The sequence below is a fragment of the Raphanus sativus genome, chromosome 7 (genome assembly GCF_000801105.2).
Source record: "Raphanus sativus cultivar WK10039 chromosome 7, ASM80110v3, whole genome shotgun sequence".
Classification (NCBI taxonomy): Eukaryota; Viridiplantae; Streptophyta; class Magnoliopsida; order Brassicales; family Brassicaceae; genus Raphanus; species Raphanus sativus.
The window spans coordinates 22,196,490-22,223,835 of NC_079517.1; the positions used below are offsets into that span (position 1 = coordinate 22,196,490).

Below are 27,346 nucleotides of genomic sequence, written 5' to 3' on the forward strand. Positions count from 1 at the left end.
CTATGGATTTCAATGGGAAGATAGATGTTGTGTACAATTGTTTGAATGCAAAGTTTGACACCTTGAGCACTCATGTGAAGAAGTTGGAGACACAGGTGGTTCAGACATCAGAAGCTATTATGAGGAAAGAAGCCTTCATCAAAGGGAGAGAGGAAGATCTCATCAGATACCACATCAATGCTATTGTGGTAGATGATTTCTGGCAAGTGGATGAGAATGGGAATCCCCAAAGAGTAGATTTTGAAGCCGACGACTCAATGAATGTCGACAGTGATCGATCTACACCAAAAGATGATGATCGATCGTCATGGGAAGAGGATTATCGCTCGATGTTTGAGATACCGCATCGATCGATAGAGTCCACTAGGTCTACGGCTACAAGCAAACCAGTCCGGATTATGACACATGCAGAGTTTGTAGCGAAACATCCAAACCCACTCCACCCTTTCGCCGATCGATCCGAAGAAGAAGAAATCGATCACCCTACTGCTACCCCCATCGATCGACATCGTCAGTCCGACATCGATCAATGTGAACCTACTAAACCCCGAGTGCAGCTACCAAAGATCGATGTAGCCCTACTCAATGCACTCAGACCCCGACCCAAACCTAAAGAATACCTAACAGACGAGGTTGAGGATACATCAGAGCCTATGGAGATAGAAAAGGAAAGTGAAAAGAGGACCTTAAGAAAAAGGAAAGAGAAGGTTCTCAAGCACTTTAAAAGAGAGCCTCATGCAAAGGAGTTGGAAAACTTCAAGAAGAGAGTTCTAAAGGTCCCAGCAGAGAGACCCTTTGAAGAAGCATACTTTACACATAGGTTGTGGATGTTCTTCAGAGAAACAAGAGTAACAGAAGCTGACATTGAGAAGATGTTCAACCAAATCAGAGATGATTTGAAAAAAATGATCTTATTGAAGAATAAGAGTGATGCTGGAGAGTTCAGTGTCTCATGCCTAATTCAAGGCATTGAATTCTCCCATGCGCTATGTGATACAGGAGCATCAGCCAGCATCCTACCAAAGGTTATGGCAGACCACCTAGGTATGAAGATAAAACCTACCAAGGAATCTTTCTGCTTTGTAGATTGTTCCAGGAGGAGTTCATTGGGAATCATCACATACCTTGAGGTACAGATTGGCAATGTCCTAGTTCCAGTTGACTTCCATATCCTAGACATCAAATTAAATTGGATTTCTTCTTTAGTATTTGGAAGAGCATTCTTAGCCACTGTTGGAGCCGTTTCTGATTTGCAAACAAGCCAGATGTGTTTGACATTGATCGACCCGAAGATTCACTATGATCCAGTCAAAGTTGTCAAGCCACAGACGTCCTGCAACCAGCATCCAGATGAAGTTAAACTCGTAGCAACATGCTACTGTGAAGTCGAGTACGAGACAGAGTATTCAGAATCGATCGACACTCACACAGAGACATCGATCGATACTGTTAATCAACAATTGATCGACCTGTCAGTCATTACATCGATCGATTCAGGCGACAATTTTCACTCCACATCGATTGATAGTACACCATTATATGAAGTTGATCACTTTTTAGGTGACTATTCAGTTGGGAGTTGGGAACCAGATTACTACCAGCCTACATACGCAGTGGTGGCACATGAAGAGGAGTATGATGAGGATTACATAAGGAAAAGAGATATAGAATACTCGTTCCTCCGCAGAGAAGAAGAGTATAACGAGGACTACAACAAAAACATACCATATACTTACACCCATGACGTGTACCACCCTCCAGTGGATACAAGGGATGATGAGTATAATGAAGATTTTTGGGAAGAAAGAGAGATTGAGTACTCTTTCCTTTGCAGAGATGAAGTACCCACCCGATATGTTTCCCACCCATTCATCCCAGCAAGCCCGTATGAAGCAGCCTACCAGGAAGGCACCAGTCACAAACCGATCAACAAATCAAACAAAGGGAAATCGATCGATACCAGCTACTATGCATCGATCGATATGAAAGTTTCTAAGACGCGAGATGATTTGCCAGCACACTGCTATCCTAACTTTCCCCTAGAAGCTACTACACCTTCCCAACATGTGGAAGAACACGAGGAGAACCACAAGAAAGAATCAGCTATAGATCAACAAGGAGTTCTCACTAGAGATGGATCTCCATTACATGGAACCATGCTACAAGAATCGAGCGACGCAACACAGTCAGCGTCGATCGACACCAGTCCAAGGCGAGGACAACATGAAGAAAAATTGATCGACACGCCTACCAACGCATCGATCGATACGAGTTCAGTCGACATCTAGAAATTTGGGAATTTCAAAAATGGAAATTTCAAATTTGGAAAATTGGTTGATGACGGTTACTATAAAGGAAGCCACGAGGTAGAAGCAATTTCACAAACCCTAGAAGCAGACAAGATGCATCAGCCACATTCCAACCCTAAGACATATGGAGAAGCATTCAGTTACAGTCTTCCCCATCAGCTACACCACACAAAATCGATCGACGAGCAATCCTCTGCATCGATCGATACTCAACCCTTACAATCCAATTTTCTTAATACAATCAAGTTAGATCGTGAATATCTAACACCTAATGAATTTGGTATTTTCAGGGAACCAGAAGGCAATGCAAGAGCTATGGATGGCCGCATCCTAAAAGTATCCAAAGAAGACATCGCAGACATTCTTGACATGGCCAACGGACCGAACAACCTATTCAACAAGCAAATCGATGATCCAATATATCAGAAGATGATAGCTGATGCAGATTATGCAATAGATTGCAGGAGAAAACCGGACTTCAAATACATCTATCAACTGGAAGACGCAGAATCGATCGATGGAGACTCCTCTGTATCGATCGATGAGGTTCCTCTCGAGTTCAAAGAAGAGAAAGAAAGTATGGCATATACAGAGACATGTATGGACGTCCATGAAACCTTTAAGGAAAGGTTATTCCAATATCCTCCTTCCACATCAGAGACATCTTTCAAAGAGCTTCACTATGTGAGCCATCTTTCCTATGCCTACCAGAGCATCGAGAGAGGTTCACTAAAGCCACACCTCCAGATCCAGATCTTTACAGAAGAGCAGAGTTGGATGAGAAGCTGAATGAGATCTACACCATTCAGTATGATTCAATGAATGATTTCAAGTGCAAACTTGATAGTGTTTACCATCCGCTCAATGAAAAGATAACCTGGCTAACCAAGATCCTGAAACTGCTTTCAAACAATGTTATCACCATACTGAAGCAGAGGATATGAGGAGTTTCAGAAAACCAACCATGGAGACCTTCGACATCAAACGAGTTTCCTCACCATGCATTGGCCAACGACAGGCGCTTTACCAGATTGGAAGACCAGTTATGCTCTTTTATAGAAAAACTTGGTGATCTCTATCTTCCATTGAGAGACGATATGGACGCACTAGCTACAAATATGGATGCTTTGCACCAAGATATGGAAAAGATTCAGAAGCAACTCGATTTTCACCCGAAGACATCTCCATCGATCGATACCTCTACACCTATATCGATCGATTATCAGCAAGCACCAGCCGAGAACCAACAACCACCGATCGACAGCATCACTGCCACACCGATCGACGACAGCAATCCAGCACTCTACAATGCTTTGAAAGAAGAGCTACTCCATACCATCAAGATAGAAAACCAATGGGAATTATCATCCCTAACAGAGAAACTTGATGTGTTCTACTGCAGCCTCAACAGCAACATCGATTGGGTAACCAAGAGAGGAGAATTAATGCAACAAGAGTTGGATTTGCTACGCAACAAGCAACATAAGCAGTCACAATCGATCGACATCGATGATGATACATCGATCGAGTTGGACACAAGCCAAAACGATGGATGGAATACAGAATTCCATTACAAGCCAAAGTATGGAGCTAGAGCTCATGATACCTACCAGACACAAAAGAGAAGCTGGACAGATACATCAGAGGATGTGGGAACCGAAATTCGCACCGTCAATATTTCGTATATTTTAGGAAAGTAGGAAACCCTAATTTCCCAGAAGGTCCCGGATTTCTGAGAAACCACACGTCAAGCAATCAGATGATCGTGTTTTGTTGAGAACTTTGTTTAATCTGCGGAACTTTTCGCAAGATATTTTATTTTTACGATTTCATTTCGAAAAAATAAAATAAAATAAATTTCCCCGAAGCTTCGTATGAGGCTCGGTCTCTATAGCGACCAAGCTTCGTATGATCCTGCGATTATCAAGTTCCTATTCTCGTGTTTCGACGATTCTTTTGTTATCTTCGATGATCGTGTTTTGTTGAGAACTTTGTTTAATCTGCGGAACTTTTCGCAAGATATTTTATTTTTACGATTTCATTTCGAATAAATAAAATACAATAATTTTTTTTTATCGAATGTTTCGATACTAACTTCGTTACGATGGTTTTTGACCCCAACAGTTAGCCCCCCAGTACGTTAGTATCGTCGAAAGATTCAAACGTATGTTTAGGTGAATCGGACAAGATAGTCGTTTCTTTTGACGAAGTTTGTATTCGTAAACTCGTAAAGGTATACGAATTTTTTTTTGTTTGAACAGTATGCAGCCACAATCTTATAAGTATTGAGTTTTTCTCCTTCATTTCTTTCACACCTCCCTTCTTTTCTTTCTCTCAAACTCTCTCTTAAGATGTCTTCCTCTCAAGATGGCAAGATGAACTCAGATGCTGAAATGGTTGAAGCTCCGCCAGCCCCAGTTGATGGATCTGCACCTGAGCCTACTTCTGTCGCTGGCTTCCATTCGTTCCGCGAGAGGATGGCTCGTCGCAAGGCCGAGAAGGAAATCTCCCAAACCACCGAAGAGAAATCATCCTCTCCTGCCGCGACAGACGCCCCAGCTTCCGGTTCGGGGGTTCCAATTTTTCCCGAGATCGAAGGGCGCTCCGTGATGCCGTCTCTAGAAGTTCCATCCCAGAATCCGGGATCGTCGTCCATTCCGATCATTGTTGGAGACAAGGAGGAGGCCATTGAGCTCGTTCCTGCAGCCAAGAAGGAGATTGTTCTCGGGTTGCGAGCAGCAAGTGCTGTCCCGGTCTCTCGGTCTCGGAAGAGGAAATGCGTGGCACCTGTCGAGGGAGGTCCTCCGCTGCCGGAGGGATTGCGTACTGCACCCGTTCTCCGCGGAAAGGTATGTTGTTCAGATTTTAGCTTATTCTTCCGTTTTGATTTTATGCTTGTTAACACGGCTTTTCTCCCCGTAGTTCATATCTCTGAGAGTCGTAGTAAGCGTGGATATTTCGTATTTTCAAACCGTGGGCTAATCGTAATCCCGCGATAAGGGCCTCGTACTCTGCCTCGTTATTCGAGGCGTGGAACTCTAATCTAAGTGATTGTTCGAGGATCTCTCCGGTTGGCGACGTCAAACGGATGCCGATGCCGGATCCTTGTTTTGACGACGATCCGTCAACGTGGAGGAGCCAGGTTGAGTTAGGCTCTTTGTTAGTTATGGCTTTGGTCGGCAACTCCACCAAGAAATCCGCGAGGACTTGAGACTTTGCACTCGTCCTGGGGCGATAGTCTATATCGTACTCGCTGAGTTCGACGGCCTATTTGGCTAACCTTCTCGACTGGCTCGGACTATGCAAGATAGTTCGGATGGGGAATGTCGTAAGGATGACGATGGTGTGGTATTGAAAATAAGGTCGAAGCTTCCGCACCGATGTTACGACTGCGTATGCTAATTTCTCCATCAGGGGATAACGGGTTTCAGCGTCCAGGAGCGTCTTGCTTACATAGAAGATGGGTTTCTGATCCCCGCGTTCTTCTCGTATCAGGATGCCGCTAACGGCCGTTGCCGATACTGCTATGTACAGGAATAGAGGTTCCCCTTCTACGGGTTTTGCGAGAACTGGAGGAGTTGCATTCGTCCGACCACTCGAATTTTTTGTTTCCTCGCAGGATGTCGTAGAATGGTAAGCATTTATCCGTTGATCCGGATATAAACCGATTGAGTGCTGCGACCCTCCCGGTCAACCTTTGTACTTCTCGCTTGGTTTTGGGAGAGGCCATCCCGATGAGTGCATTGATCTGTTTTGGGTTGGCTTCTATCCCGCGATAAGTTACCAAGTATCCGAGGAATTCTCCCGATGCTACGGCGAATCTGCATTTGGCCGGGTTAAGTTTCATGTTATGTGAATTCAGCCGGGAGAAGCACTCCTCAAGATGGTCGACGTGGTCGTTAGCGTGGAGGGATTTGACGAGCATATCGTCAATGTAAACCTCCATCGTTTTTCCGAGTTGATCGGCGAACATTCGATTGACGAGTCGTTGATATGTTGCGCCGGCGTTCTTGAGGCCGAAAGGCATTACTTTATAGCAATAAGTCCCGCGATCCGTAATGAACACTGTTTTCTCGCGGTCATCGGGATTCATCATAATCTGATTGTATCCTGAGAACGCGTCCATGAAGGACAAGAGTTCATTTCCCGCTGTCGCTTCGACCAGTCGGTCGATGTGCGGCAAAGGGAAACTGTCTTTCGGGCATGCTTTATTGAGATCGGTAAAATCGACGCATACTCGCCATTTTCCGTTCTTCTTTTTAACCACGACGGGATTTGCAAGCCAATCGGGATAACAGACTTCCGTTATAGATCCCATTTTAAGAAGTTTTTCGACTTCTTCGTTGACTGCGGTTGCTCGCTCGGGGCCTAGTTTTCAGCTTTTCTGTTTGATTGGTTTGAACGTTGGATCGGTGTTTAGTTCATGGCAGGTGATGTTAATGTCAATTCCTGGCATGTCCTCCGCAGTCCATGCGAATGTGTTAAGATTTTTCTTAAGACAGGCTACGAGTTTTGTCTTCAAGGGCTCGCGGAGATTGGCTCCGATTTCGACACACTGTTCTGGGAATGCTTCATCGAGACAAACCGTAACTACGGGTTCACAGGTTGGTTCGCGTTTTTCTTCTAGGGCATCAGCCCTTCGAGATTGCCAGAAGAGTTCAGCCAAATCCTGTGTGTTTTCGTCTGAAATCGTTTTCTTGGGAGCAGTGTCGAGATCGGACCTCTTGCGCTAGAGTTCTGCAGCGAGACATATCCGCGACACTCTGGGATTTCCCTAGATTGTTTCGATCCAGCGGGAGGTAGGAAACTTGAGGCACAGATGATATGTTGATGGAACTGCTCTCATTGAATTTATCCAGGGAGTGCCCATGATCGCGTTGTATGATGCCGGGAGGTCCACTACTAGGAATTCCGTCAGTTTTTCTACCGCTCCGGCTTTGACTGCGAAACTGATCGACCCCGAAGCGTGAGCTGGTCGTGAGTAAGATTTATCCGTACCCCCCTCCTTCTAGCGCCAAACTGTGGGAACCGAAATTCGCACCGTCAATATTTCGTATATTTTAGGAAAGTAGGAAAACCTTAATTTCCCAGAAGATACCGGATTTCTGAGAAACCACACGTCAAGCAATCAGAACACGATAACAACAGAGAAATAAAATATAAATCGTAAAAAGAGAGCAAGAAGAGTTTTATTCCAAATCTGCGTAAAAGCGTGACAACAACATGACAACGTGTTTCGGCTACGAGAGCTGTCGGCGAGATCCTAGTTCTAATACTCGAAGGTGGCTAAACCTAATTGAGTCGCAGCTCGAAAACAAAAACGGAAAGTTGCCTAAAATGCTCTAAGTGCTAGTTTGCTCTGGAAAAAGTGATGCCTCTATGCCTCTCACCTTGAACTCCTTATATACTCCCTCCAAGGTCGGTTTACGCTTCCCCCTTTTGCCCTTAAGCCGTCATAGTCGAAAAAATGGGAATATTCCATTTTTCTGATCTTCATGATTATCTGCGGAAAGTTTCCATTTTTTCCGCGGAAACTGATGCTTATCCACCAAGCATAAGCCGTCAAAAGGTTTATGGGTTTTTAAGAAATCGCAAGTGGGCCTTGAATCAAGTTTAGGACCTCTTTTGGGCCGTATTTTTGATTCGAGACTTTTTTACGATTTTTCCGATAAGGTTAAGTTTCCGCGGTTTTATCGTAAACCAAACGGACGATTCCATTTGATCGAGAGATCAAGAAACGGATAGTCGTGAGTCGCGGAGAATGGCTATACGGATAGTCGAGAATGCATAGTTTTATGTCGTATCGTCGTTTCGGAAGACTTTGGACGTTTCGGAAAATGATCGATGCACGGATACTCGATATAGCGACCGAGCTTGTGCATGAACTCGGTCGCTATAGCGACCGAGCTTGCGTATGAGCTCGGTCGCTATAGCGACCAAGCTTCGTATGATCCTGCGATTATCAAGTTCCTATTCTCGTGTTTCGACGATTCTTTTGTTATCTTCGATGATCGTGTTTTGTCGAGAACTTTGTTTAATCTGCGGAACTTTTCGCAAGATATTTTTTTTTACGATTTTATTTCGTAAAAATAAAATAAAATAATTTTTTTTTATCGAATGTTTCGATACTAACTTCGTAACGACGGTTTTTGACCCCAACAGAGGATCCGGCCACTCAAAGAAGAAAAACTACCTACACAAAAGAAGATGTTGACAAGATGATAGCTGAGATATATGAAGCCTTAAAATATTCAGAGGATGACTACTACAAGAGTTTTGATGACATCTACTTCCCCTTCGATAGCAGCATCGCTACTCCGCAATCACAAACAGAAAGGTCAGACAAGGAGATCAAGGCTATTCAGAGACAACTTGCAACTCGACCTTCACCATGCAAATCGACCGCCGTGCCATCACATGCATCGATTGGCGAGGGCACTACGAAATCGATCGACATTCACGCTACAGCACGATCGATACTGATACACCAACAGTCCGACAGGAAACCATCCCAGACGGTATGGGTGTGCTATCTTCACTACATGAAGAACTGTCAGAGTTATCATCATATGCTTACAGCAAGATTGGAAAGCATCAGTTCAACATTGAAGACTTTGAGAGGAGGCTACAATTGCTAAAAGATGATTTAGAAGATATGCAAAAGAGATGGACTACATCAGATGATGCCACAAGAAGCTTCACTGCAACTCAGTCCACAGAAGAATGAGATGTTTGCACACTAGCAAACAACTGCTCCCACCACAACTAAGTCATTCAACCTCCAAAGTCAAGCTAAATTACTATAACAAATCGCTGAGTGGGAGGCAACCTACTATTAGGTAATATTACTATTATTATTTACTACTACTACTACTACTACTACTACTTATTTTCGTTATTATTTTATGCATGTTTATAAAAAAAAGGATCCGAGTAGACGTCTGCCATCTCTATCGAATGACGCGACCAAGTCGACATCGATCGACTACACCTTATCCGCCACGATCGACACTCTTTCATCTACATCGATCGATATGGTATCAGTCAGGTATAACATTCTATTCTTGTAACTGCTTCCGCGACCTTCTCGACTTCAGCGACCTTCTTTTCCACATCGTTGACGTCGCTATGGGTTTAATCCTTTTACGGCCCAATATAGCCCATTTAGCCTATGTCAAAAATTGGGTCCAACATTTGTCCCCCAGTCTCTTTTCTTTCGATTGAGATGGAAAGAGACGGTTCGGTTTACTCGGTTCGGGAATTGGTTGGATCGTCTTCGCTTTTTAATGTTTTGATTTGTCCGTTATATTGCACCGCATAACCGTCGTGCGCGTGAATTTCTAGGACGAAGGGGAAGTGATTGTGGCGGTTATAGCGTAGCCTAGGCAATTATTGCGTTCCTCGGGAGCCGCAATATAGCCGTTTGAGGCTTTCCTTTAAATAGCGATGAAGCTTTGGTCTTTCTTTTTCACTTCCGATCATCTTTCTTTCTCTTGTTCTTGCGATTTTTCTTCTTTGCTTATCTTTGCGAGATGTCTTCCTTTTCATTTCCAAGTCCGACGATCAAGCAAGAGCACATAGAAAAGTTATACTCCTCGTTTGGAGTAGATCGCGCCGTGGTCTGTGAACTTTGTTCCGATCACGAGACTCCGGAGACCGTCAGAAACGGGTATGGCGGAGCATATCTCAACTTCTTCGAGTCCTGCGGGCTTTCTTTCCCGATTCCGAGACAGCTGCTAGAGATTCTCGCCGATCTTGGGATTTCTCTCACGCAGCTATGCCCGAACCTTCTTCGACACCTCCTAGCGATCCTCGTGAGGGCCAGAGAGGAGAAGATTTTGTTTGAGCTGGAGGAGTTGCACAGCCTATATCTCATAAAGCGCAACCAGAAGAATCCTGGGACGTTCTTGGCGTCTCCTCGTCCTGGCCTCCATGTGATTGGTGGGACACCCTATCGGGATGATCAGTGGCGAGATCAATTCTTTGCTTTCAAGGTCGACTCGTCCACAGTGAGAGATTTTGATTTCTCCCTGCTCCCTCGACGCTGGGCCGAAACTATCGGTAAGGTTTTGAACCTTTATTGGCGTGTTATTCGTATTTATTTTTTTTTGTTTAGCTCATCCGAGAGTTTCTCCGGTGTCCGATCAACTTCGAGGAATGGTGGCTGTTCTGAAACGCGGGGACACCGATTGGTCATCGTTTACTAGGGAGCAAATTCGTACTTTGAATTTGCTTCCCGTCGGTTTAGGTATAGCTCCTGCGATCTCGGGACCGGTCGGGTTGATCAAAGAGGCCGAGCCTTCTGATCATGAAGAGCCTACCTCTAAGGAGGAGGTTATTACTCGTCCTAACACGAGTCGTTCTGAGAGGTGCTCGTTCTGGAGATCACTCAGAACCCGGGCGTCTGCTTCGAGGAAAACGCCAGTGGATCCTACCCCGCTATCTTTGAGCTCCGATTCGGAGGAGGATGTGCCAGCTCGCGAGCACGGGTCTGCCAAGGCTTCGCGAAGTGCTTCACCGAGACCATCGCAACCTGCTTCCAAGACGTCGAAGAGACGGAGAGTAGGGAGGAGCGATCATTCCCCTTTACATGAGACCAGTTCTGGTCCTAAACATGATGGGACTAGCTCTCGAAGCTTTGGGGCGCCGCTCTTTTTCCCTCGGAGGAGGAAAATGCTTATACCAAGGTCGCCGAAGCGAATGCCAAGGTTTGATCTAAGCGAATTGTTATTTTATTATTAATTCCTGCTTTTATTGCATCGTTTTTTCTGATTATTCTTACTTCCAGGTCATGGAGGCTTGTAACGATCTCGTTCTGAAGATGGCGGAGCGTACATGGACCTCTCAGAGAAATGTGGAGATCGATCGGATCTCCCTTGACTTCAAGAGGATCTCTGCTGAACTCGAGATCGCCAAGCGGGAGAACAAGGAGGAGGTTGAGAAGATCAACTCCATGATGGCAGAGTGGGTAAAAGTTTGTGATGAGAAATCGGTTTTAGAAGTCGAGGTCGCTGCTCAACAGACCAAAATTGTGAGGCTTGAAGCTGAGAGGGACCGAGACGTTCGCTCTGCTCGTCGTGAGATGTCGCTTCAGTATGCGGAGATTCTGAGATCTTTAGAAGAGAAGTGGTCCAACAAGGAAAGGGAGATGGCGGCTAGAATTCAGCTTCAGGAGGTGGTTGCCAACATTGATATTCTGAACGAGATCAAAGAGGGCAGCTGCGACGTTGATAGGGAGTTGGTTTCTATGTGCAGAACTCTAAGTAAAAGAATTGTTAGATCCTTCCGAGAGGAACGGAAGTCTGCGGAGAAGATGAAAATAGAACAAGAGGCGGACAGACGTTCTAGGTCCTGCCTTGCTAGTCTAACCACCTAAGATCTAAGTTCTCTAAGTCTAGGATCTCGGATCTGCTCTCTCTCGCCCTCTCTTTTTTCTTTGCCTCTATGCCTTTCGCCTTGAGCTCCTTATATACTCCCTCCTAGGTCGGTTTACGCTTCCCTCTTTTGCCCTTAAACCGTCATAGTCCAAAAATGGAAATATTCCATTTTTCAGATCTTCATGATTATCTGCGGAAAGTTTCCATTTATCCGCGGAAACTGATGTTTATCCTCCAAGCATAAACCGTCACAAGATTTATGGGATTTTAAGAAATTGTAAGTGGGCTTCGAATCAAGTTTAGGACCCTTTGGGCCGTCTTTTGATTTGAGAGGTTTGTTCTGATTTCTCCGATAAAGTTAAGTTTCTGCGGTTTCATCGTAAACCGAACGGACGATCCCATTTGATTGAGAAATGAAGAAATGGTTTGCCGTGACTTGCGGAGGATTGTTATAAGGATAGTCGAGAGTGCATAGTCGTATCGTCGTTTCGGAAGACTTTGGACGTTTCGGAAAATTGTTGATGTTCGTATGCCCGGTCGCTATAACGACCGAGCTTTGTCTGCAGCCCGGTCGCTATAACGACCGAGCTTGTTCTCTAGCTCGGTCGCTATAGCGACCGAGATTGTTCCCGAGCTCGGTCGCTATAGCGACCGAGTTTGTGTCTGGGCTCGGTCGCTATAGCGACTGAGCTTGTGTCTGGGCTCGGTCGCTATAGCGACCGAGCTTGTGTCTGGGCTCGGTCGCTATAGCGACTGAGCTTGTTTCCGCGACCGAGCTTGTGTCTGAGCTCACTCCCTAAAGCGAGTGAGCTTGTGTCCGAGCTCACTCCCTATAGCGAACGAGCTTTTCCTGTAGCCCGCTTCATATAGCGACCGAGCTTGTTTCCGAGCTCACTCCTTATAGCGAGTAAGCTTGTATTGAGTGAGCTCACTCCCTATAGCGAGTGAGCTTGTATTGAGTGAGCTCACTCCCTATAGCGAGTGAGCTTGTATTGAGTGAGCTCACTCCCTATAGCGAGTGAGTTTGTATTGAGTGAGCTCACTCCCTATAGCGAGCGAGCTTTTCCTGTAGCCCGCTTCATATAGTGACCGAGCTTGTGTTCGAGCTCACTCCCTATAGCGAGTGAGCTTGTATTGAGTGAGCTCACTCCCTATAACGAGTGAGCTTGTATTGAGTGAGCTCACTCCCTATAGCGAGTGAGCTTGTATTGAGTGAGCTCACTCCCTATAGCGAGTGAGCTTGTATTGAGTGAGCTCACTCCCTATAGCGAGTGAGTTTGTATTGAGTGAGCTCACTCCCTATAGCGAGCGAGCTTTTCCTGTAGCCCGCTTCATATAGCGACCGAGCTTGTGTCCGAGCTCACTCCCTATAGCGAGTGAGCTTGTATTGAGTGAGCTCACTCCCTATAGCGAGTGAGCTTGTATTGAGTGAGCTCTCTCCCTATAGCGAGTGAGCTTGTATTGAGTGAGCTCACTCCCTATAGCGAGCGAGCTTTTCCTGTAACCCGCTTCCTATAGCGACCCAACATTTCCTGTAACTTGGTTCCTATAGCGACCGAGCTCGTGATGCGGACCGAAACCTTTGTTTTGAGAACCCATTGCTCGAGTATCCGTGCTTGTCATAACGACAAGATGCTTACGATGTTTGCTCGGATCGATGCTCGAACCATTAGAGCTTGTTTCGACGCTGCGGATAAATCTTTTCAATAATTTTATCGTAAAAATTAGTTTAAGTAATTTTTACGAAAATTATCTTTTTCAAGAAATATTTTCAAACGTTAATTTCGTCGTGACCGTTTTTGACCCCAACAGCATCCACAGATTGAGATTTTTCATGCAATAGATAGATATAACAATAACGTGAATAATCATCGATAAAGGTAATGAAATACTTTTCACCTCCGAAAGTTGGAACATCAAAAGTTCCGCAAATATCTGTATGTATGATTTCAAGAAGCTGTGTACTTCTTGTGGCTCCTTTCTTAGTGTGTTTAGTTTGCTTACCCTTAATGCAATCTATACACATTTTATTGTTGGTAAAATCAATATTTGGAATGATTCCGTCTTTTACCAACCTTTTCATTCTCTCATTGGAAATATGTCCCAACCTTTTATGCCACAAGAAATATAAATCATTTTTACATGTTTTATTCTTATGTTTTCCTTCAGTATGCAGGGTGAGATGTGTTTTAACAGGTTGATCAGCCAATATTAACTTATATAGACCATCAACTAATATTGCTGAACCAATACGATTAGAGTTCAGTAAGAAATTAAAACAACCATCTCTTTGAGTCGATTTAAAACCAGCTAAATCAAGTTTGCTTAATGAAACTAAATTACGGGAAATAGATGGAACATAAAGAGTTTGAAATAAATCCAAACAAAATCCACTATCCATAATAAGACGATAAGTGCCAATAGCTTCAACCGGCACCTTGTCTCGATTTCCCATAAGTAAGTAGTTTTCACTTGAGTTTATGTTCTGGATCATAAGGAATCCCTGCATGGAATTAGTTACATGTACATTAGCACCACTATCTATCCACCAAGTATTAGAAGAAACATTAGTAAAGTTTCATTCGAAAAAACTTACTGAACCTAAAAGGTTACCTTTCTTTTCGAACCATTCTTTTCTTTTAGGACAATCTTTCTGAAAGTGTCCAATCTTTCTGCAAAAATGGCATTTTTCATCTTTCTTTGCCTTTTTCTTCTCATTCACTTGATTGTCGTTCATTCTGGATGGTGCTCTTTTATGGCTCATTTGATGCTTTTTCCCAGCTTTAGGTCCAGCTCCTTGAATATAATGGGCAACCTTAATACCTTCGCGACCAAGCCTAGCCTCCTCTTGGACCAATTTATTAGCCAGTTCATTAGACGTCCATCTTTCATCTATGGCGTTATAATTAATTTGGAATGGTCCATACTGAGGAGGTAAAGAATTTAGGATAAACTGGACAAGAAATGAATCGTCCACACTCATTCCTAAATTCTTTAACATTGCCGCAAGGTTGGTCATTTCAATGCAATGTTCTTGCATAGACCTTGTGCCATCATACTTTATGGTTGTAAGATCTGCCATAAGTTTCCCTTCTAGGGATTTGTCTGCAGTCTTAAACCGTTCTTCTATAGCCGCTAGATAAGCTTTCGCTTTATCTGCAGGTGGAAGGGAAGATTTGATGTTGCTTGCTATTGTCATCCTTAAGAACATAATGCTCAGTCTGTTCGCTTTTTCCCAATTCTTATAGAATTCTTTCTTTTCTTCAGTACTTTCCTCTGTTAGTGGATTTGGCTCTTCCTCTCTTAATGCCAAATCCAAGTCTAGTACTCCTAATGTGAACTCAACCTTCTCTTTCCATTCTGCGAAGTTGGTTCCAGTAAGAATTGGAACAGACGAGACCATGGATGACAAACTAGCAGGAAAAGAAGCTGCGGTTTTTGAGATACACAAGATTTAATTTAGACTTCAAAACATTAATCAACACATATATACAATTCATGAAAACATATGATAAAAAATCATGGAGCTCATGTGGGTAGCCAGGGACGTCCCTGCCATAAGGCTGGTGAAGTTGGAGCTTTAGGCCACAAAATAATTTTACAATTTTAGGCCACATTTTTATTTTTGAATGATGATTATAGTTAGGTTAAAACATTATTCAGTAGGAGTATTGCATCTTCAAAGTTAAAACATGTTGGACTTGTAATATTTTCCCAACTATTCTTTTTCAATTTGACATGTGTGTTCCTCTTTTAGTTTGAATAACTAAATTTTTATTCATTTGTTTTCTAGTTTTTTCTCTTTGTTACCAAAGATAATAATAGTTCAAATAAACTAGTGATTTAAAATTATAAAAACAGATACTACCAATCTTATACTCATCTGAAGATTTTATATATATCTAAACTAATATATCATTTTATGTTTTAAAAAGAAAATATTAAATATATTTTGGACCAGAATATATTTAAAACTAAATATATTTTACCACATAAATTTGCTTTAGGCCACAAAATCTTTCGGGACGGCACTGTGGGTAGCAACCATATTTCATTAATAATCATAGAATTCGAAAACATTTATGAGTTATGTATCGAATTACTCAGACTAAATTATCTGTGGATATATTTAGTCTACACGATACAAATACTCTATAAGCTATTTGATCATACATTGAGTATTTAGTCTACCTGTGGTTAACTAATTACTACTCAAAATATCAAATACTTATTTGAACAATAATTTCATTTTGCAAATAATTTTAGAGTAAAGTCACTGTGGTGATATCTTTAACTCTAATTTTGCCCTTCATATGAAATATTGTTTTATAAAATTATGCACAAATTACTTAATTTTATTTCCATACGATTTATGTATAGAAAAATTTATGCATCGATTATTTCTCATTTTAGAGATCGAAATTAAATACATACATATAATGTATGATTCAAGATTTCCGAAAACTCTCATACAACCTTAAACATTAATTTAGATCAAAAATTTATTACCTAAGAATCGATCTACTTTCATTATCTAAAACATAAATCTATTAAACTTTCCGGATTAGTCTAGATGTTTATAACCATGCTCTGATACCACATGTTAAACATAATTTTAACATGAACCCTAAGATCTTTTAACATCTAAAATAATCACCTAATAGTATTATAAGAAAGGTTATAGGAATACCTCCATTCATTGTTGTGGAAATCTTTCTTGAATGGCTTTGAAGTGGAAGATGAGTTCTTGATTTTCACAAGAACTTTGAACTTTCTCTCTCAAGATCTTTGTGCCTTCTCTCCCCTAAACCTTATTTATGTGTTGTAGAGATTTTTCTTGATATGTCTTTGTGATGGTTCAAAGACCACTATTTATAGGTGGGGAGAGGGACCAAAAGCTTGCTTACCAAGTCTTGATAACTTTATTAGCAAGTTTCTTCTTTAATCTCAACCATCCATCAAGGTTGAGTAATGACAAGTGTTTAGTCTTCTAGAACCATTCATATATACAATGAACTTGTTCTCCCTTGATGCATTGAACTTACTTCAAATGCTTTCCTACAATGACACATGTTTCATGAGTCATCTAATGAGAAAACTTCTAGAAGAAATCACTTGTCCATTAGTTAATCATCATCATTAGAAGCTTAACTCTTCTTTTAAACCATTTTTATTGGTTACCAAATTTCTTTAGAGTTTAACAATCTCAATAATAATATGTTAACCATAAGACCACATAATGGTATAGAAATGTTTTCCTTCCTTATGAAAATATTTCTAACAATATTTATATTAAACTCTGACTGTTTTACACTGAGGACAGTGTAATTTAAGTATGGAGGATTACTAATTATTATCTATTATTTTGAGTTTTATAAAGATGTTTTAAAAAAAAAGTTTTATTGAGTCAAGAAGGGGACAATGATCTTATTGATATTTTTACTTATCATTAACCACTTTCTAGACCAGTTTTAGATTTACTGATTACAAAAGTGCTAGAGATACTAAAGTGGATCAACATGTCTACTATGTTTGCACTTACTGAGATTGTTTGAAGGAACCAAAGCTGACCTCCGACCTAATATTGACATTACCTGCTTGTCTTGGGGCTTGGTATACATGGGATTGGATTCTTCAAACAAGTCTGGGAGGTAAAGCCTTGTATATTTACATATTTCTCTCTCAATTTCAAAATCTTAGGATATATTAATGTATATATATATATAAAACGAAAAAAGAAAAAGAAAAGAGAAAGATATTTATTTAGATTTTATTATTAGGAAAAGAATTCGAACATGACTTAGTGGCAACAACCATTAAGGCTTAATTCACAAGAATTTTATAGGTAAAGGATTTGAACAGGACTTGGTGGCTACAACCATTAACGCTTGCTTCATATAAATCTTAGGATATAGGTCAAAAAGAAGTGACATGATTTGGTGGCTAAAACCATTAAAGCTTGATTCATGGAAGCATGTCCAATCTTGGTCAATAAATCTACTGAGAGAGAAATTAGAAGAGAGAAAGAATGGGAACTATTGTTTACCTGTAGGTCCAGATTCTTGTTTGAACATCCTTGCATCATGTGATCGATACTCTCAAGGTAAAGCCTACACTTTTATTTTATGCAAGAATTGAGGTTAGTAGAGGGAATCTTAGACATGATTGGTTAAGTTTGCTGAGTAGGAGAACTTGGTTTCTAGACTACGATATTGTATAGTGCACTTTTGTATTTAGGATATCTATAATTTGGATTGCACTACTAGAGAGATATGATTAAGATTGATAGACATATTGAGTCTGCTGTTTTCAAACCTTTTCCAATACTACCAGTTGTTTTTGCTTGAGGACAAACAAAAGGTCAAGTCTGGGGGAGTTGATATACCATGAATTTTACCCACTTTTAGTCATGGTATATTAGTATTTTAGGATATATCCTATCCATTCTTGGGTCTATATTGCATATTTATAGGTTTATGAGCTAATGGAAGAAAGATGATGATTTTGGAGCATTTTGGAGTTAGAGTTCATACCCGAGAAGGACCATATCGACCACCCGAGGTTGACAAGGAGAGACGCGCGTCGATCGATGCACACTTAGTGCTACCGATCGACACTTAACCACATAAGCCCGGATTTGGTCACAACCAACTTGAAGCCCAAGACACTATCTATTGACCAAAATATCCCTGACAAGAGTTTCTTAGTTTCTTTGTGTCTTACTTAGCCCAAGACATGGCTAAGTAAGACACAAGAGTTTCTTAGTTTCTTTGTTTTTGGTGAGAGAGAGAGTTATCAAATTGAGAGTAATCTTGAACACCATTTATTTATCTATATCTATTTATGAAGCTTTCTATGATTTTGGCTTGTGTCTAACTTAGCCATGTCTGAGTAAATACCTTTGTTAGATTTAGGGTTCAAATAGGTATGAGGGATTAGCCCAAAATACAATTACCTGAGCATGTGGTATTCATCTTAGAAGATCATGCTTAATGCTTGTGTAGGAGTAGCTAACCTACACATGAATACAAAGATATGAGTCCTTGGAACTATCTTCTCTGAGCCAGTAATTTACTTGGAACAAGCGACAGCTGACTGGGTAATTACTTGGTGAAATGTATTCAACCACACACTTAAAGCTTACTAGTGCGCATCGATCGATACTCTTATAGAGTAATCGATCGATATACGCGGGGCACATGTCGATCGGCATCGGCGACAGCACACCGATCGACGCTCTAACATATGTTCACAACGGAAGTGTTTCATCGGTTCTAGTGATTAGATGGTCACAACGACAGTTGGGCTATTGCTTAGTTGGGTTCTTTAATATCATGCAAGCATCTCATATAGGCAGGCATACCTCTATAATCATAATAACCTGAATAGCGACCTTAGATCTAACTTTCTTAAATCATACTTGTTAACCTAAATCAATCATCTTGAGTAAATGTCCTGCTCAAACCAGTTTCCTCTTTATTTTTATTTACTGCATTAAAAATCTCCAACCTAGCTTAGTTAAGATAAAATCTATTGATTTCTCAGCTCCCTGTGGATTCAATCTCTAAATATTAAAATTGACCTCTTTTAATGAGAGTAATATTGCTATAGGGTAATTTGAGCAAGTATCACGAGTCAGAACCAAATAAGGATACACCTGATATATCATGTTTTTATAGGTTTTTAGATTCATATTTTAGATTATTAATGATCATTTTAGGTTGCATTTAGGTCTTTATATTGCATTTGCATACATAATTGCATTTGACAGGGTTGAAATGGCACAATCAAAAGTTCAGGGTTGATTTGATGGGCGTTTCTACATATTCTGAAGTTTGGGGCTAAATTGTAAAAAGGCAGAAGTTGAGGACCAATTATGCAAAAACGAGGAAACCAGCCATTAGAGTTGTTTGATCTTCTTCTCGCCGGATCTGTTGACGACGGCGAGGCTTGCTTCGGCCACGACGGAGGAGCAGGACGGAGATGCACGAGCTCGGCCTTGATTTGGAGATGATCCGGTGACGAAGCATGAAGAAGACCCGAGGGAGAAGCTGGACTTGGAGGTTGATGACAAAATAGAGAAGGCGGCCACAAGCCGAGACCGAGAGGAGGCCGTGATGGAAGAGCTTCGCCGTGGCTGAGGAATTGCGGTTGAGAGGCTAGAGTTGCGATCGAAGAAGCTAGTTTCATGGAAGAGACTTAGGCCCGAGTTTGATTTTGCGAGGAAGAGGAGTCGGAGCTCAAGCTCGTAGAGGTTCACAGCGGCTTGCCAAAACGGGTCCATGAAGTCGCTGTGGTCAGAACACGGGTGATGGGAGACCCGGTTTAATCTGGTTTGACCCGGTTTATTTTGATTGAACCAGCTCGAGATTTGTCACTCTTATATATAGTTTTAGACCTAAAAACATTAATGTATCTCATTTTCTCTCAAGACTTTGCTTCATCTTGTAAAAGCTTGAATCTTTTAATCATTTTAAGGAAGTTCTTCATCTTAAATCTTGTTTCTCCTTCTCATAAACATAATTAGCCTTGAATCTCACATAGATTTAAGGTTTCTCATGGAGATTAGAGAGTAGACACACTTTGAATTCATGGGCTAGGGTGATTAGGGTGATTAAGTGAAGATCTAGGATGCTTAGTGTTAGATCTCTTGTTTCCTTGCTTGTCTATTATCCTTAATGCTAGATTAAAGTTGGCCTCTTTGATCTAGAGCTCTAGACATTTCCCACCCACAAGGTGTTTGATGAAATGTCTGAACCAAGTAGAGCTTGCTCTAAACTTGCCTTACACAAAGACCATTGTGTTAAGGGAGTTTAGATAGTTAATAGACTCATCCCTAATGATTGCTTAGATCTTTTAGGCTCAAAGACCTTTGGTGTCTAGTTGATTAAAGCAAATGAACAATCTTCTTGACCATAGAGCTTGTTTATTTTAGTGTTCTAGACTTAAGGAAGTGTTTGATTGTTAGCTTGCCACTCTAGCTTGGATCTTAGTCACCCAAAGTCAAGTCCCTAGTCCCATGGATTCTACCTTAGCATTTGATTGAAAGTTTAGTTCTTACACTAATTTCTTGATAGGATTTGAGATCACCTTTGTTTATATTCTAGGATCTTAGCTTGTTACCATCATCCATCTTCATATTTGCTTAGATTAAGATAGTTTGTGTATTCTTGGTGCTATAGATCACTAGTTCTCTGTGGTTCGACAACCTTTATATACTATCATTTGACTTGGGAGCATTGAAAACTTCCAATATCAACACCAAAGGGAGCAACAGCGACAAAGTCTTCTGTAATCGCCTACCGTGAGCAGGTTTTCTGCAGAAAATTAGACACCATACAGTCCATGGTAGAAAGACTCCTATTTTGTGTCAAAATATTGGCTTTATATAACAGTAGAAAGATCTCCATCCAAAGTTCTACTCCCAAAAAGTTCCATAATCACCATATTTCTCCAAAGCGTACTTAAACCTGTAAATACTTTAAATAAACTCCAAATCATAGTAAATCTATACTATTAAAGTATGATCATATTTTAAAAGTTTAGGATTATGCCCTTGGATTTTTATTATATTTTACAAGACTATTTTCATTTATTAATTTTAATAAACAATTTTACAAAAACATGATAAATATAAGTTTCTTTATAAATAGTATGTATTGCATTAAATTAACTAATATTTAGCTAATTTAAAAGATTGCAATCTTTCACTACAAGAAAACATGTCTTTAACGAGGACCATTTTCCTCGTTATTTCCTCGTAAAAGGGACTTTACGAGGAATTAACGAGGAAAAGGGTTTCGTCGTTTATCGTCCGTCGTAACAGACATTTCGTCGCCAATTCCACGTAAAGTAGCGAGTCTTTATTTTCCTCGTAAAGACGAAGTAAAGGTTTCGTCGTAAGTTCCTCGCCGCCTTTCCTCGTAAACCACTCGCTCCGTTTCCTCGTGCAAACCACGCGAAACTCGCGTCGTTACTTGCACGTAAGATCCTTGAAAATTAATCCTCGTAATTTTCATGTAACATCCTTGATAAAATTTCCTCGTATATACCTCGTTAACATTTTCTCGTAAAATCCTCGTACATGTTTCCTCGTTAAAACCTCGTAAAGTTTTCCTCATAAAAGCCTCGTAAAGATTTCCTCGTCAATTCCTCGGAAAGCTTTCGACGTAAATCAGTCGTATATTGCCAATTTTCGAATTAATATATTTTATTTGATAAATTGAATAATTATTAATTTAATCAAATAAAAGTATTTAAATATTTAAATTTTGAAATAAAATTCAGAAGCAACAAAATATTTTATATATAATTAAGTTTTGGATTTTATAATACATAAACCGAAAAAAAAAACTAAGGCTCGTTCATCGCCTCGTAAAATTCCTCGCTCCTCCTCGTTATGTGTGCCCGATGACTCGCCTGGAATGGGATTTTGTTGTTTCATGTTCCTCAACAAAGTTTCCCATTCCGGATTTGTGGTCGCTATAAAGTCGATGAAGGCCTCGAGTCCAGTCACACGGCTTTGGGTCGCGCCCAGCTCAGAACGCAACTGAGTGACTTCTTCGGTCCGTCTCTGAGCATAAGACGATGTCGCTCTCGGGACATCATTGACGGAACCGATCCCCAACGAACGTCCTTTTTTCTTAGGGACAACCTTAAAAACAAAAAAAAATACTTGTTAGTTAAATTTAAAAAGTAAATTTAATGAATTAATAATTAAAAAGATATAATGTTAAAAAATTTACCTCCTCGTAAATCTTATCCACTTCAGTTGTGGATAAGGTAACGGGTAATCCGTCGGCGGACTGCTGGGTCAGCTGATTCTGGCGCTCCTCAACCCGAGCAATTACGTCGTTGTAGATTTGCTCGGACTTGCCATCTAAAAACTGGCCCGCCTTGTTCTTGTGGGTCCGCTCGTAAAGTTCCGGAAGAGTCGGGAGACGTCCCAACTCTTTGGCCTAAAAACATTTAAGAAAATTGTTAGAAATATATTTAATTATATTAAAAATAATAATTAAAAAATTATTATTTAACTACGTACCATTTTCAAACGGACACCGGCATGGGGTTTTTGGCCCGTAGAGTGTAGCATCGGGCCGTTACCGTGCTCGTCTACCGTGTTACGGGCGGCAGCACAAATATTTGCGATCCTAATGGAGTTAGGATCCTTCCAGTAACGGATCAGGCCGTCCCAAACATCTGTGGTAAGCTCAGAGGGTTTGCCACGGGTGTACCCCTTGATGGTCCAGTCAGCCTTCCAGTTGCATACCGTGTCCGCCAAGCGAACTTGCGCCTTCGCGTAAAACGCCTTCCTCACTCTCTCACTGACCCCGATAGACGAATGATACTTTTGCTGCAAAAAAAAATTTAATAATTTGTTATTTAAAAAAAAATATATAAAATAATTAATTAATAGAATTACTTACAGCGTAAATCTTGAACCACGTCTTTCTGATGTAGATCGGCGTCAACTTCCAGTTTGGATGCGCCATGGAGAAGTAACCTTTAATCGTCTCGGTTACATCTGTCGCAAGGCAATTGTCAACCCCAAACCTGGAAAAAAAAAATTTAAATTATTTAATGAAGTTACAAATTAAAATAATTAATTAAAAAATAATGCACTTACCACATAGTCCCGTCGGGTCTGTCGGGATCTATGATTGGTAAACCAGCTCTGCCTGGCATACCGAAAATATCCTCGACAGTGTACTGCGAGAAGGGAACTGTAGGTGGCACCATGAGATCGGAATGAACAGCGGCGGGGATCTCAGGAGGAGGCACCGGAGGAGGCACCGGAGGAGCCATCGGAGGAGCCGTCGGATGAGCCATCGGAGGAGGCATCGAAGGGAAGAAATGCTGAGTCTCGGGAACAGACTCCTGATCTGAAGAACCGGAACCACCGGCACCTGAAGAAGAACCTGGCGGGTCTAACTGACTACCAGGCTCACCGAACATCTCTCTGTAGTGAGCACTAAGCAAGTGCTTGCGAACCTGCAAAAATAATTTTTTTTTAGTTTATTAAAAATTAAAAATCAATCATCAATAATTAAAGATCAATCATCAATAATTAAAAAATCTATCTAACGAACATAAAATCCGTAAACCTATCTAAATTCCCTAAACTAACCACCTAAACTAACGACCTATCTAAATTCCCTAAACTAATTATGGGGGCGAGGAAATTACCATTTTCGAAGGAGAGAGGAATGGGAGAAGAGTTGGAGACGAAATTGGGAGGAAATGGAGAGGAAGTTGGGACGAGTGGAGAGTGTGAGGTTTGTGTGGTTGTATATATAACTTACGGAGGTCTCGCAATTTCCTCGTAGATTTACGAGGAATTAAAGAGGCCTGTCTTTCTGTTCCTCGTAAAAACCTCGTAACCTTACGAGGAAATTGTGAGGCCCGTCCCAAATCAAACGAGAAAATAGCGAGGCCCGTGTTTATATTCCTCGTAAAAGCCTCGTAACCTTACGAGAAAATAGCGAGGCCCGTGTTTTTATTCCTCGTAAAAACCTCGTAACCTTACGAGAAAATAGCGAGGCCCGTGTTTTTATTCCTCGTAAAAGCCTCGTAGATTACGAGGTTTTAACGAGGTAAATTTGTAAACCTCTAAAATCGAAACCCCAAACCCTAAACCCCATCTTTCTTATATTCTACTTCATATATTCAAAACATATCTTCCTTTTAACCTCAATATCTTCTTAACATTTCAAACCTCAAAATTTAAAACCACAATTCTTTAACTTCTAATATCAATCTCTTCTTTCTAATATAAACTTAAACAAAATCAAATTATTTATTTAAATTTTTTATTTTGCAACAAAAATATAATTTTTTGAAGATTTGAAAATATAATCTTTTGAAAATTATAAAATTATTAATGGGGTTTGGAGTTTAGGATTTAGAAAAAAATAGATAAGAAAGATGGGGTTTGGGGTTTAGGGTTTAGGGGTTTAGACAATAAATATCGTTAAAACCTCGTAAACTCACGAGGAAATAACGAGGAAAGAAAAAAAAAAACTAAAAGCCTCGGTAATTCCACGTAAGCTCACGAGGTCTTTACGACGATTTCGTCTTACGTGGAATTAACGAGGAACGCATTTTTTTTCCGTTATTTTGTCGTAAACTACGAGGAATTAACGAGGTTTGCTTTCTAAACGCCTAAAATCAAAAACCCCAATCCACAAACACCATCTTTCATATCTTATACTCTTCATATTCCAATCCCCAAACCTCAATCTTTATTTTTCATTCAAAACCTCAAACCTCAATATTTTTTTTTCTTTATAAACATTCCCAAATTCTTATAATATCAATACATTAAATAGTTTTCATGATTAAAATAATCGAATTACATGCATTAAGTCTTAAAATCAATCATATTAAAACAGAAATACATCAATCGGATACATTTTCGTCATCACTAGAAACATCAGCATTTTCAATAAACTCGTCTTCAACAGTTTCGTCTGTGCCATCGTCGGTAAGATCTTCATACTCATGATTATGCGGATCAATGAGAAGAATGTCATCAATTTGTTGTTCAGGTTCCTCGACTTCATTTATCTGTTCTTCTTGCAATGGTGGTTCTTCTCCACTAATGATTCGTCCTCGAGGTGTAACTTTGATCACGGATAACCAATTTATTCCCGATTCTCTCATCCGAGGGTATGGAAGGTAGCTAACTTGATCTGCTTGTGAAGCTAAGATGAAAGGCTCGAATTTGTTGTACCTGAAAAAAAAAACATAGAAGTAAGCTTATTCTGCTCATGTATGGCAAATAAAGAATTTGTTGTACCTTCGTCCACCATTGACATCAACTACACCGAATTTGTTAAACCGAACACCTCTGTTGACGGCGGGGTCGAACCACTCACATTTGAAGAGGACGCATTTCAGCTTCAATATCCCTGGAAATTCCACTTCAATAATCTCTGTCAAGATACCGTAGAAATCGGTTTCCCCTTTCACACATATTCCATAGTTACTGGTCGCCCGCTGTCTACCATACTCATATGTGTGAAAAGTATAGCCTCGTGTGAAATACATCTGTGAGGTGGTGACCTTTACATGTGGAGATTGAATTACTTCGTGTAACCACTTAGGATAATCTGCATCGTCGTCACAATCAACCTGCAAAAACAAAGTGAACGTTAAAATACAGATCATTTATGGATAATGAGTTTGAGTTAATACATGATTCTTCAACCACTTTATAAAGTGTTGATCTTTCCTTTTGTCTACGTCAGTTGTGGATATACCTGTGAATGTTTCTTCGACTTGTGAAACAAATAGGCTGTAAAATCACATTTATATTAATTAATATTTGGCAATTATATATATGTGTTAATTTATATACCATTTATGTTACCTTTCAAAATAACGAATCAGTGGATCCTCACAATTGAGTAGAATATAGGTGTGTGCACTATGAGCGTCTTCTTCACTCGACCACCAGACCTCTTTTGATTTCCCACCCAGTCGCCCAATCTGGCTAAAGATGTCTGGAACACCAGCAACTGCGTATGTTGGCGCGACACCACCATCATCATATCTCCTTGGAGCTCTTTTCCGGGTACGTACTTTTGACGCAAAGTAGTACGATGTGAAGTGAGAAGTTTCTTCCGTCAAACTTCCAGCAATTATAGAACCTTCAACCTTTGCAAGGTTCTTTGCTTTTCCCTTCAAATATTTCATGGCTCGCTCATACTGATACATCCATCCGTAATGTACAGGTCCACGAAGCAATGCCTCATATGGGAGGTGGACAGCTAGATGCTCCATGACGTCAAAAAACCCAGGAGGAAATATCTTCTCCAAGTTGCACAATAAGATGGGAATGTTCTCTTGAAGCTGTTCCACGACTTCTACTTTAAGAGTGCGGGTGCTCAGATCCCTGAAAAATGCTCCAATGCCTTGTATATTCCAAAAACAATTATACACATTATTAGTCATATATTATTTCAAACTAAATCATTATATATAAAAATACTGCAATAAATAATATATATAGTACCTGCAAGTGCTTCATGTACGTTTGTAGGAAGTAGCTCCGCAAAAGCAAAGGGAAGTAGTCGTTGCATAAAGACATGACAGTCATGACTCTTCATCCCGGAGAACTTTTGACCCTTTTCAACGCATCTAGACAGATTTGAAACATACCCATCGGGAAATTTCACTTCTGATGCTACCCAGTTGAACAACACCGACTTTTTTCTGAAGACAATCTGAATATCGGAACAGGAACTTGCCCATTGCTGTTTATATGTAACTCACTTCTTGAGCAAATATCCGGCAAGTCTAACCTCGATTTTATGTTGTCTTTTGTCTTCCCCGGGACATTCAATATTGTATTCATGATGTTCTCAAAGAAATTCTTCTCTATATGCATCACATCGAGGTTTTGGAGCAGAAGAAGATCCTTCCAATATGGCAACTCCCAAAATATACTCTTCTTGTGCCAGTTGTGATGAACACCGTAAGAATCAGGCATATTAGGGGGGACATGCCAATTACCACCACAAGTAACTGTTTCCAAAGCTCCATAGTAATCGATTTGCTTTTCAGTTTCTTCTCCAGTTAAATATGGAGGAGGAGTGTCTCTCACAACCCTTTTGTGCCTAAACAATGTCTTGTTTCTTCGGTACGGATGGGCAATGG

At 40.7% G+C, this 27,346-nt stretch overlaps 2 protein-coding genes across 2 annotated transcripts; one reads left to right on the plus strand and one right to left on the minus strand.

Moving 5' to 3' along the window:
* Window positions 1-9,841: 9,841 nt before the first annotated feature.
* On the plus strand, window positions 9,842-12,813 carry LOC108850577 (uncharacterized). The gene is made up of 5 exons (XM_056991443.1): window positions 9,842-10,370; window positions 10,426-10,871; window positions 10,937-11,017; window positions 11,098-11,550; window positions 12,739-12,813. Exons 1-5 carry the CDS (start codon window positions 9,842-9,844, stop codon window positions 12,811-12,813), a joined length of 1,584 nt encoding a protein of 527 aa, XP_056847423.1.
* Window positions 12,814-14,154: 1,341 nt separating this feature from the next.
* On the minus strand, window positions 14,155-15,089 carry LOC108850578 (uncharacterized). The gene is made up of 2 exons (XM_018624088.1): window positions 14,300-15,089; window positions 14,155-14,189 (listed from the first exon to the last, which is right to left on the minus strand). The coding sequence occupies exons 1-2, from the start codon at window positions 15,087-15,089 to the stop codon at window positions 14,155-14,157; spliced, it is 825 nt and encodes a 274-aa protein (XP_018479590.1).
* Between the last annotated feature and the right edge of the window lie 12,257 nt (window positions 15,090-27,346).